Source organism: Polypterus senegalus, chromosome 3 (assembly GCF_016835505.1).
Source record: "Polypterus senegalus isolate Bchr_013 chromosome 3, ASM1683550v1, whole genome shotgun sequence".
NCBI classification, from domain to species: Eukaryota; Metazoa; Chordata; class Cladistia; order Polypteriformes; family Polypteridae; genus Polypterus; species Polypterus senegalus.
Window position 1 is genome coordinate 281363583 of NC_053156.1, and position 13459 is coordinate 281377041.

At 40.8% G+C, this 13459-nt stretch overlaps 1 protein-coding gene across 4 annotated transcripts in view; it reads left to right on the forward strand.

The window, feature by feature from the left end:
* The window catches only part of LOC120526236 (tyrosine-protein phosphatase non-receptor type 22-like), a 203716-nt gene that overhangs the window by 155456 nt on the left and 34801 nt on the right, over positions 1–13459 (forward strand). For all 4 annotated transcript variants that reach the window (XM_039749296.1, XM_039749299.1, XM_039749298.1 and 1 more), the window contains 3 exons: positions 2954–3066; positions 6079–6109; positions 6434–6511. In XM_039749296.1, the coding sequence (XP_039605230.1) occupies positions 2954–3066; positions 6079–6109; positions 6434–6511 (222 nt within the window). The remainder of the gene's footprint in view (positions 1–2953; positions 3067–6078; positions 6110–6433; positions 6512–13459) is intronic.

Genomic DNA, 13459 nt, shown 5'->3' on the forward strand with positions numbered 1-13459 from the left:
GGGTTCCTCAGGCACCTGGGCGCTGCCTGGCGGTGGCCACGGGCCTCTACAGGGTTGGGCTTCCAGGCCCTCTACCCGTGGCCCCCAACATAACCAGGAGTCCTCACAAGTCCTCCTCTGGTCCTCCTGGACGTCCGGCCGGGGACCACACGGGATATTCCGGCATCGGGGCGCCACCTGGCGGTGGCCACGAGTCCCTACAGGGCTGGGCTTCCAAGCCCTGTACCCGAGGCCCCCAACATAACCAGGACGGACACCCCCTCGCGGTCTGGAGGAGGCACAAGCCCTCCTCTGGTCCTCCTGAGCGTCTGGGGACCACAATATATATATATATAACTAGGGGCTCTGCCCCCTGCTCACTTCACTTGCCAAACCCTCTGGCGGGCGCACTACCCACTTCGCAGATCTGTCACTCGCGTATGGGGAAACAGATGTACTATTTAAACAGACTGTTATTTTCATGTGAATTGTTACATATGTAACAGAACCAACTATTTTACATTACAGCAAGTAATTAACCATAGTAAAAATTTGTAAAATGTAATAAACTGAAAGTAAATTATATTTCATGTTGCATTAGAGGTTTTCATTTTCATTCTGTTTGACTTTGAAATTAACATCCAAATACTTTTTAAACTTAGTTTTACTGTAAAACTTCAGCAAAAACATTTTTTTTAATTAACTTTTCATCAATATTGCATTGAATTTTGATTCCATGTTTGGACTTTCATTGTGACAATGCAACGTATAACTGCCCATGAGTGAATATCGTTTCTTTCTCTCTAATAAATAAACCGCCTTTTTTGAATGGTTGTCTCTGTGATTTGTTAATTGTCTTTGCAAAAGTTATTCTAGCGGGAAACTGTTAGCATTTTAATACAAATGGCATATCAAGATCTAATTTGGTGTCTAATGTTATCCGTGGAAGATGTACTACATTACCTTTCTTGTCGCCTGTTAAAATTTTACATGTCAGAATTGTTCGACCAATTTTGAATACAACTAATCTTGTCCTATTGCATAGTCCATCACTCAGACATAAATTACGCAATCACATTACGATACATCCTTCTTTCAACAGTAATTCAGGTGGAGGAAGACTGTACGATGTTAACGGTTGTAGATATTCAACAGGATATTGTAAGTTGATGTTTCATTTTCTGCAACATCACCACCAACTGTTCGTGCATAGTCTATTGATACACATTTAACCAATTTGTCATGTAACTGTTCGACAATTTTCGTGTTAATTCGTTTGACTTCATCGTTTCTCAGTGCTAGGATTTCCCGTGCACTCATTTCTTCTGTTGATAACCCTTTGGGATGAAATTCTGCAATAAGATTTGGACATAATAAGTCTTCTTTTATTGGGAACTTAAAGTGAGGAAAATGTAAAAATTTATAAGGGTTGAGAGTGCAGGAACTGTGTCTGACAAAAGCATTCACACGAATGAGAGGTGAGAGGACCGTGGTTGAAAATGGTTGAGAGGAGGGTGGGACTTGGAAAAAATCTCTTGGTAAAAGTCTTGTCTCAAGATTTTCTTTTATAATAGAGAGATATAATATTGTGGGTGATAAGGGCATTATGAGCCTCAATACGTGAACACAACTGACATAAACAGTTCACAGGTTCAAATATAATTATTTTTATTTTGTCCTATTACCTTACTTAGCACTGTATATACAGGGAAATTGACTCCTTCCTCTTCCTTCTCTTCTTCCCACCTCCTCCTCCTCTATACAAGTGCTGTCTGTTGCCTTCTAACTCTAACTTGCCGAGGTGAGGCAGAGGGCTTCTTTTAAGCCAGACCCATGAAGTACTTCAGGTGTTTGGGCAAAGTCTGGAGGAGGTTCTTCCGGTTCAGGCAGAAGTGTCATAAAGTAGGGATGTTTGATCCCTGTAGCTCCCTCTAGCATTCTTGACAATAGCTGAAAGGTGTTGTTACTACTTCAGTCCAACAGTGATGGTCACTGCTCTTTAAAGCTGATCACCCTTTCAACAGCATCCCCTCTGAAATACTATGGAAGGAGATGCGGTGTGCCCCTTCTCTGTCCTGATGTCTATGACCAGCTCCTCAGTTTTGCTGACATTAAAGGTGAGATTGTTGTCCTGGCACCATTGATTCAGTGGATGAACTTCCTCTCTGGAAGACATCTCATTGTTGTTGATGATCAGGCCAATGATGGTGTTGTCTGATGGAGTTGGCCACACAGTCAGAAGTGAACACGGAGTACAGAAAGGAGGATCAGCATACAACCCTGTGGGGTGCAAGTGATGAGGGTCACTATGGAGGATGTGATGCTGCCAGTCCACACATGCTGATTGCTGTTGGTTGGGAAGTACAAACTCCAGTTACAGAGGATGGTGCTAAGTCCCAAACTGAGAAGTTTATTGTTTTTAATAATTGTAAGAATACAAAGATATTGGCCCCCTATGCAACTGCAAGCCTACATTTCTTCAGATACTTAGCTCTACACATCACACAATTTTGTTGATTCCACCCTTGCCACAAATAAATCACCCACTTCAAATTAATCTTTCTCTGTAAAGCCCCACAGAAATGTTAATAAATAATAAAAATGCAAAGCTTCAAAATGAAGCTAAGAGCATGTTAAGCATGTTAAGCAAGTAGAGCATCAAGAAGCATACATTTGAGAAAAAAAAAAACATTTCAAAGACACTGAATATCTATTAAGAAAAAGAAAAAAATATATAATATTTCTGCCATCCTGCCTAGACCTGGCCATCCCTCTATAAACCAATCTTTTTAATGAAGCTGCTGCAAGAGCGGTTGTGACGCTAAATGAGAGATTTGATGGAACAAACCCAGGGATATCACAGCTACACAGTGGGGATTTTATAGATACGTGTCACCTGCTTCTTGTTATTTTTCCTAATCTCTGAATCTGTAATGAACTTGTATGTCCTTGTCTCTTCATTTGTCACTTTTAGAAGCTCTGCCTGCCACGAGAACAACTGAAGCCACTGCACAGCCTGTGACAACTGCACAAACCGGTGAAAAATCAAACTCCAAATCCATGCTGTCATGTTTAACAAGGAACAAGGTAATGACACACGCAGTCATCCAACCTGCTGAGAGTAAATGGGACTAGAAAGCTGGAGGTGCAAAATTGTGTTTCCATCTAAGAGAGATAAGGCTGTCTGGCTATGGTCACATTACAAGCCTTATTGTTCAATTCTGATTTTTTTTGCTCAGATCTTGACAGTTCACATTCATAATCACAAGTGACCTATATATCTGTAATGTGGACGCAGCCGTCCTTTGAAAAGACATGTATGCACACATTGATGCATCTGTGTACAAGTCATCTGTGTCACCAACAACAAAAAAATGTCCTATTTGTAAGACAACTCGTGGTACTCCAAAACTAACTCGCTAAGTAGCTAGAATATCAATTGCATTTTATTCTGGAGAATGGCAAGCAATTTGTAATCTGCACGTGATTAGGTCAAGAAGGTGAAATTAAGCCAGATGTCTAGCTTTAGCTGGCACTGTTGCACCAAGAGATATCTGGGTATGAGAAAAGAGCCAGCAATGGTTGAACTGTGACTGTTGTCACAGCTGTAGCTCTTCCCACATCAGTATTTGCTGTACTACCAGAAGTTTTGCCTGGTACTGGAAATATTTCTAGCGCAATGACAGTTGAAAACCCACTTAATGGTACTGTAGACCAGCTCAAGGAATGATGCTGTTTGGAGCTGTGGGGCTCTAGACATCCAGGATGGGCCCCTCTTAAAGTTTTGCCGATATCAGCGTCCTTGTGTGTGTTTCCCCCTTGGAGTTTTGGTGTTTGGGCAGCACACAACCCCAAAACGAAATTTTTACCTTCAGAATGCTGTTTTAAAATAGCCCAATTTAGTGTGAAAACCACACAGCTGGCAACCCTGGGTACCAGTAACTAGCTAATGACGGCAGTGCTCAGCCCATGCGTATAGGCAAAAAAACCTTAAGAACTCTGATCTAATCATTCCAGTTCATGTCAATCGGCTACTAATCGGATATCTACCCGATCTAGGACCACATATCACAGTGATTAAGATCTGATTTGAAAAGATTGGATTTCTGTTTCCACACAGTCCCTGAAATCATTAGATTTGTGTCACATTAAGACAAAAAAATCGGATTTGAGTTACTTTAGTCTGGTAATGTGAATGTAGTCTTAAGATCAAGAAAATGTCTCGGTCACTACAGAAGCATATGTGTGATCTCAAGACAATCTCATACTGGTGGGGTGAGACCATTTAGAGGAAGGCCTAATGCAGAGCATACATTGTACAATTTTGGCCTGACTTTAAGCCTGATTTGCAGTCACCAACTGAGAGCCTGAGTAGGCCTGAATTTCAGTTTCTTTGCCCATTGTTTCAGGTGTAGTACGAGACGGGTTGCAATAGCTGACTGCATCTTACCATTGGATTGTCGTACCATCGGAAGAATTTCTGCCATTTCAGAAATTTCACTTGGTTGCCTTGAAGTGTGAACAGTAGTACAAGCCAATTTTCTGATGTCGCCATCAAATTTCATTGTGCATCGATCAGTGTCTTGCACAGTGGGTGTTGCACGTGTCATGCTCATTTTCATATATTTGACTTCACAAATTTACCATACAGCAACCTACATACAACTAGATATCCAATGACAAAAGCATCTTAGAAAACCTTTACTGAGAGAATAAAAACATATAGCAGAAAATTAGGTTGAGTCTGTTGTGATATAGCGGGTCCGTGGCTATGAATGGATGGCCAGTTTTTAATAAGTAATCTGTTTGGCCGTGTCAGTCTCCGTGGGCATGCTCGCACAACCGCAGGGAGTTGACGCGACTGTATGTGAAGGTACTATCGTTCTCAATGGCTTCATCGGCTTCCTGTGGTGCATGGTTGAGACATTGCGCCCATGGAGCCGTATAAGTGCGGCCGGCACAGGAAGAGGGAGCATGGAGCAGGACCTGCACAGTCACAAATGGTGGCAGCAGTGGGATGAGCTGGCAATGGGGACTGAAGAAATAGACAGAACAGCAAGCGGGATAGGCGCCAGACTTTTGAAAGAACCCACGGACCCAAGCCAGAGGAGGACATTTTAGAGATTGAACTTTTTAATGGTCATTTATTTATTGATTGTTTTATTGCCTTTTTAAAGTTCTTATTCTTTCAATGTCCTGATTTTAACAAGGGGGCTTGGGTTGATTTTAGTGAGGGATTTTAGTGCTTTTATTGTAATGCAGTGTCAGCGCCAAGCCACGGACCTGGGCCACCAGTTGCACTGGGTTGGCAGAAGCATGGAGCATTTCTATGCAGCTAGTGGCTTAAGTGGGGAGGAGTGTGATATAGTGGGTCCGCAACTCCGAACAAATGACCAGCTTTTAATAAATAATCCATTTGGCCGTGTCAGTCTCCGTGGGCGTACTCGCACAATCGCAGGAAGTTAATGAACAATTGGGGTGAAACGCGTCTGCAAGTGAAGGTGTTATCATTATCAATTACTTCCTGTGTCGTGTGATTGAGAAGTTGCGCTTCTACAGGAGCTGTATAAGTACGGCCCGTCACAGGAAAAGGGCCCGCACTGTCACATCCGTACCATAAATTTTCTCTGTAAAGTAGATGGATCATATTGTCCATACCTCAACCATCCCCGTGTCCAGTTTTGCCTTCAGTACAGGAACAGTCAATAAAACAGCTCTTTTCTTTGCCAACTTTTTTTAGAAACTGTGGCCATCATATTTTTTTGAATGAGTAAAACTGTCTGATGGACCCATGCACACATTTAGTCAGAGTTAGTCACACTGTGACATGTCAATTGGACCTTAGCAAATCTATCATGCAGTTTGAGTAGTTGGTTGATCACAATTTCTGAAGATCGCATAATGTATGCCCAACATTAAATGTCAGGGGACCTGACCTGGGAAGGTGGTCCCAGACTGAAGTACTGTAGCTTGTAACTAAAGATTACATCTGACAGTGAGTAGCTAAGAAAAACAGACGACATACGGCCAAAGTGGATTGCTACATGGGAGAAATGAGTAGAATTTACTAATCAGTGAATGTGTCTTTTCTTTCTGCAGAGTATAAAGTTTTTTAAACCAGCAAGAAAAAGTAAGTCTGTCTAAATTCATCTTTGGTGCAAACTTGATTTATGCTCACCACTTCTTGCCACAATGAAACATTAATGTGTAATGCCTCTCTGTGACTATGACTGCAAAGTCATAATTTTTCTTTTTATATCTTTCTTCCTTTTAAATCATTGTGCTGTGTTTTCAGACCATAGTACTGTGCATATATACCTGTCTATTAATGTATCTGTTTATTAAAAGAACTTCAGTAAAAAGATCAATTTCGCCCAGGGGACAAATCAATCAATCAATCAATCAATCAATATGTCTGTCTGTCTGTAATACATTTTGATTTGTGATTTCACAGAAAAGCCAAATAATTCTTCATCAGCAAATCCAATGGAGCAGCCTCCTCCTGGCAATTCCACCTCTTTCTTCAACTTTGGTAGGTCGTTTTTGGTATTTTAACTGCCATTACTAAATTGGACCTGTTCGGTCTTCTTGCTGTATGAGACTGCTTTGCTTGTACAAGCCCCACAAGGTTAAAATATTGCAGTGGGCAAAGCTAATCTTATAAAACTCCAATACCATGCAGTATGCTTGTATTTAGCCCAAACTCTCTTGCCCACTATGACCCATTTAATGGAAACAGTCCACATTCATTGCCATTAGCAATGCAAAGCTCCATCAAATTTGTTTAACCAAATCAATAACCAGTCAGCCAGTCAAGCATTAATATTTTAATACTTTTATGTATTAACTACTAAGTTTACTATGTAAATGTATGTATTAATCTTTTAATTTATGATAAATTCTACCATCCATTCTATTTACTCATAACTTCAGGGCAACAATCTGCAATTATTGTTGCTGTGGAGCTTTGGCAACAGTCTGTAACTTAAGATATTCAGTTAATTTATTCTTGTAAACACCACATCTATGCTTCCAAGCCTGGCATGGTATGTTTACAACTCACTTGTTTTTTTTTTCTTCACGGAGTGAAGGCACAAAGCACTGTGAATAATTCTCAGTTAAAATACAAGTCTAGATTATACTAATTACTACATACAGAACTAGCACACATATAAAGCACACAAAGAACAAGGTAGGAAATGATTAAACATAAATGGAACCCAACAATATCTGTCCATTAATTAAATTGTTCAACTATGTATGGCCAGTTGACAACTGTGGAGATTGAAATTGTAAAATTGACAGTCAAACAACAAGTCACAGTCCTGGAGGCCTTGGCCAACTGGCCTCCCACCCACTCCTTAATTTTCTATAGTTGGCGCTGTGTTGGCCATCCAATCTGATGAGATTTTTGTTGTTCCTCTGATCTGAATGGAGAAAACAAAAGGAACTAGACAGAACCTTGTGCGGTGCACTACTCGTTTAAAAAAGATGCCAGCCAGGATGAAAGTAGAAAAATAAATGAATGGCTTTATTTTGATAGATTTGTCACAATACAAGGAAGTAATCATTTCTTTTATAACAGCAAGAAGTCACTATCACCACTCAGGAGCCGGAGCCAAAGTAAACTCACTTACCTGCAGGGTTGCCTGTTCCTGCAAAAAATTCCAAACCAAAAACAGCTCAAAACCTACACAGTGGTGCAAAAAAACAGCCCAATATTTGACTTATACAAAAAAAAAAAATCACTCATACAGAAGAGCCGGGGGTGTTTTTTGATTCTCCCTCGAACGTTTGAGTACAATATTAAAGGTACATGATATACCATCAAACACCCCCCTTGGAAGTTTGAGTACAAAATTATTATTATATATCATCAGAGTGTGGGGTGGGATGCTGGGTCCTAAATGGGTGCTAGAGCAAGGGAGGGGGTTTGTAAAACTGCTCCAAATACTGTGTAATTTTTTTTTTGGTTTTTTTTTCAAAAGAATCCCAAAAAAACTGTAGACCATTTACCCCCAGCCCCTACAGAAACCAATCAAAAATAGCCCACCTTGGCGGGTACACCACAGACCAAACAACACTACTCACTCACCAGTACAAGGTGCTTCTGTAAACTCTGGACTGGGGGACAAGGGCAACACAAGGTGAAACAATACAATCCCATAAATCCACTAATATGAGGACACCTACTACTAATTGTGCTCCACGCTGCTCTCGCTTTTTAAATTCTTCTGTTATATCCGATTTTAAAACCATATTCTCTAGTCTTGATGTGCATGTTCGATATGATTGTATCAATGATTCTGTCTTAGAATCTCATTCTTCTTGTAAAAAAGGTTTTAGACTCAATTGCTCCGCTCAAGATATGCTGTAATAAGGGAAGACCTGCGCCGCGCCTGTCCAACTGCAGAATGGCATTGGAAAAAAGATGGATTGATTGTTTCTAAACAGATTTTTAGGACTTCTCTATTCAACTTCTAGGTTGCAGTTAAGAAAGCTAAACACGATTTCTTCCCTGATTTAGTATCCCCTCATTCTAAAAATCCTAGGGTCTTATTTAATTCAGTTAATGCGGCCATTCACTCTAATTCTGTGATGGGATTAAATAGCATTGTTCTTTGTGAGCAATTTCTTTCATTCGTTGTCAGTAAAATTGATACAATCCACTGTGGTATGAACTTCCTACTGTTAATCTTGGTATTCTCTTGAAATCTTTTGATCTTGTCTCACTTTCACAGTTAAAAAGAGCTATTGACACACATAAACCAGCTCCCAGTCCTCTTGATATTTTACCACTATGCCTCGTAGTGGAAGCCTTTGATGTTTTGGGTCCACCTTTACTAGCCATTATCAATGGTTTTATTAGTGAGGGAGTCGTGCCCTCATTTTTTAAACATGCTGCAGTCCGTCCCCATCTAAAAAAGGCAGGATTAGATCCTGGAGTTTTAGCCAATGTTTACCCGATTTTCCAATTGCCATTTCTGGCTAAAATATTAATTAGAAAGAATTATTTATAATCAATTGGTTGATCACCTTAACTCCAATAATTTATTTGAGATCTACCAATCTAGCTTTAGGCGTTATCATGGTGTTGAGATGGCCCTCCTTAAAGTATTCAATGACATCTCTATTATTACTGACTGGTGGCGCTGCGGTCCTTGTCCTCCTTGACCTGTCCGCTGCCTTTGACACTATTGACCATGAGATATTGCTGTTGCGGCTTGAACATCTTGTTGGGCTTAAAGGGGCTGCTCTTAACTGGTTCAGGTCATATTTAACTGGTAGACACTTTTCAGTGACTTTAAATTCCTCTTTTTCATCTACTGCTCCTCTTAAATGTGGTGTTCCTCAGGGATCCATTTTGGGTCCTATTTTATTCTCTATATACCTTCACCCTATTGGAGCTGTTTTTAGGAAATTTAACATTTCTTTTCACTGCTATGTTGATGACACACATATTTATATTCCAGTCTGCAACTCTGCAATAAATCAACTGCACAACTGTCTTTCTGAACTAAGATCCTGGAAGGCTAATAATGTTCTTGATCTGAATCAAAATAAAATGGAGGTGCTTATTGTGGGTCCATCAGCTAAAGCCCAAATTGGTCTTGGACTTCTCAGCTCTTTCTCTGTCTTTTCCAAACCTGAAGTCTGCAATCTTGGTGTTACCTTTGATAGTAACTTCTCTTTTGAGAAACAAGTTAATTCTGTAGTCAAGAGTTGCTTTTTCCAGCTTCCTCTGTTAGGTAAGATCAAGCCTTTTTTATCTTGTAGGGATCTTGAGAGCGCTACTCATGCTTTTATCTTTTCTCAACTTGATTACTGCAACTCGCTGTATTCTGGGATTAACAAATCCCTGATACGCAGGTTACAGTTGGTCCAGAATGCTGCCGCTCTCTTTCTGGTTGGGGCAAGAAAGTCTGATTCTGTTTCTCCTATTTTAGTTTCTTTACACTGGCTGCCTGTCAGTTTTCGGATTGATTTTAAAATCTTGTTGCTAGTTTTTAAATCTTTACATGGGCTTGCTCCTGCCTATTTATCTGAATTGTGTGTTTTACACCAGCCGTCTAGAGTGCTTAGATCTTCTGGTCAGTTGTCTCTTCCTGTCCCTCGTACCAAATGTAAAACCAAGGGGGACAGACAAGGCTTTTACAGCTGCTGCTCCTCGCCTGTAGAACTCTCTACCTCGTCACATACAGGAGTCGTCTACAATTGAACTGTTCAAAACGAGATTAAAGACTCATTTCTATTCACTTGCATTCCGTGACCTCCAGTAATACTGATGGTTTCCTCATTGTGATTATGTAACATTACTTCTATTATTATTATTTATTTTATTTATGTTCATTTATTTTATTTCTATTTATGTTATTCATGTTAATTGTATGTTTTTCTTTATTTCTATTATTTTAAAGCACTTCGGCCACAGCATTCCTTTTAAATGTGCTATATAAATAAAGTTGACATTGACTTCAATAATACAACACTCAAGAAGTCCAATACTACAATGTTCAATCATTCTAAATAAAAAATGTACATTTAGTCAATCAAGAGGCATTCAATTAAAAAGTGTTTACTTATATATGCAACACATAAATAACAGAATAATCAAAATATATATGTGTCATGTGTTTGGCTGCTGGCATTGTATTCTTTGAGCCCATCAATTCCCAAATTCAGCTCTGGGGGACCCTGCAACTACAGGTTTTTATTCTCATCCTTTTCACAATCAGGACATCATTCTTATTTTTAAATGGGCTCATTCTTTAGTGAACAATTCTATTTTATTCTCCTGTTTAAGGAATTAATAAATATTTCTAATGGAAGCAGTTGAAACTATGTCAAAAATACAAATATTTATGAATTTCTCAGAAATGTCTGTAAGCCACATAACCAAAAAACCCAAGACTGTTAAAAATAAGAATACGTATGCCAGAGAAGCTATCTTTCTATTCTTGCTAATCAGATGAATTATACACTTGTGGTTTGAAGTTATAAAGATAGCCACCATGGCATAGGGCAAGCAAGCAAGCAAGGCCACACTCCACCAACATGCAGTGTCTTACCAGTGAAACTAAACAACTGCACTGTGGATATGTTATGAATGTTGTTTCTTATGAAATTTTTCCAGCTATAAAGTCATCTACAATAGGTATTGTTTCTGGGTTTTTAAAAAAGATTTCAATTCTGTGATCATTTTCTTAAATGGAGCCTTCATTTAGCCATTTTGTGGATTCGGTCGTCATGAATTAGGTCCTGGTTGTTAGGGATGTGGCCCCAAAATCAGTTGGTGAATGGTTGAAATATTGTCTCAGTGGCTGTTTTGTGTCCAAGATTGGATAACACTTAGCAACATGAGATTCTTTAGATATTTGGTTACTAGTTCTGGAAACAAGATCTGCTTTTTAACTTTTTGGTGTGTGAGCTGGCTCTAATGTCTCTTTTGTTTTGTTTCCTGCCCTTGATTCTGTGCTCAAAGTAGCCAGCCCAGCGGGACACAGCTGCAGTGTCATCCACAGGGATCTGTGGTATCTGAGGTGAACCTCTCTAGGCTGGTGGTAAGGCTGTCCTCCTGGCATTGCAAGCAATCTTTGCTTCCATTTGGGAGAGTGATGTTATCCCAACTGACTGGAAAATGGGACTTGTCATCCTATCTGGAAAGGGAAGGGTGACTGCCCAGATTGTGGCAACTACAGGGGGATAACACTGCTCTTGGTGCCGGGTAAGGTCCTTGCTAGGGTCGTCCTCAATAGGATCTGTGATCACTTGCTCACCTACCAGCAACCAGAGCAGTCTGGTTTTATGCCTAAGAAGTCTACCATCGACTGCATCCTGGCACTGAAGGTTTTCATGGAACGCAAATGCGAATATTGACAGAATTTCTTTGCAGTCTTCTTCCATTTTTGTAAACTGTTGATTGAGCTCCCCAGTGAGACATCCTGAGACATTGCGTGATCTCCTCAATATTGCCTGATATCATGGCCAACCTGTACACTGCTACTGTGAGTGCTGTGCAGAGTGGAGGCAGAACCTCTGCGTTTTTCCCAATTGATTCTGTGATTCGTCATGGGTGTCTTCCTGTTCCTACTTTGTTCAATGCTTGCATAGACTGGATGTTGGGCAACGTCGTGGGCTCCAGTGGCTGTGGGGCATCTATAGGCGAAGAGAGATTCACTGATCTTAACTTTGCTGACGATGCTATGATCTTCGTGGAGTCAATGGATGCTCTGATTGGGGCTTTCGAGAGACTGAGCAAGGAGTCTGAGTGTCTGGGCTTGCAAGTGTTCTGGATAAAAAACAAAGATCAGGCCTTTAATGACCTCTTGGGCACAGCCATTAGCAGTGTGTCTGTCTGCACAGAGAGTGTTGACCTCGTCGAGAAGTTTACTTACCTTGGCAGTGACATTCATGTCTCTGGTGACTCTTCCTATGAAACCAGTAGACAGATTGGGAGAGCATGGGGTGTCATAAGGTTGCGTGGCACTCTAGATATCTATGCAAAAGGCCAAAGGTCCAAGTTTTTAGAGTCCTGGTGCTCCCTCTCTTACTATACAGTTGCAAGACATGGACGCTATCCAGTGACCTGAGATGAAGACTGGACTCCTTTGGTAGTGTGTCTCTTTGGAGAATCCTTGGGTACCGCTGGTTTGACTTTGAGTTGAATGAGCAGTTGCTCATGGAGTCCTGAATGAGGCACATTAACTGCATTGTGAGGGAGCATCAGTTACGGTACTACGGCCATGTGGCACGATTCCCCGAGGGTGATCTGGCTCATGGGATCTCATTGTTGAAGACCTGAGTGGCTGGACCAGGCCAAGGGGACACCCATGTAACACCTGGCTGCGACAGAAATAGAGTCATTTCTGGAGGGTACGACTGGACCGTGTGTCTTCCTGGGGTTTGCCAGCTAGGATCCTGAGCTGTTTTATTATATGGTGGGTGCAGCAACGTGCTGTACCAGTGCATGCTCCCTGACCTGACCTGACCTGACCTGGCCTAATTCTGTTCTTTCTCCCGATCCTCACTCTGTAAGTTTCTATCAACAGTTTGCTTTTTTTCCAGTCAGTACAGGATGATGTCTTCAGTACATGACACTACACAAAATATACACAAATCAGCCACAACATTAAAACCACCTGCCTCATATTGTGTAGATCCTTCTCATGCCGCCTAAACAACTTTGACCTACTGAGGCATGGACTCCATAAGACCTCTGAAGGTGTACTGTGCTATCTGGTACCAAGTCGATAGCAGCAAATCTTTTAAGTCCTTTAAATTGCGAGCTGGGTTCTCCAAGGATCAGACCTGTTTTTCCAGTACAACTCACAGATGCTCAATCGAAATGAGATCTGGGGAGTTTGGCGGCCAAATCAACACCATGAACTCTTTGGCATGTTCCTCAAAACATTCCTGAACAATTTTTGCAGTGTGGCAGGGTGTATTATCTGAAAGAGGCCACTGTCATCAGGGAATACCG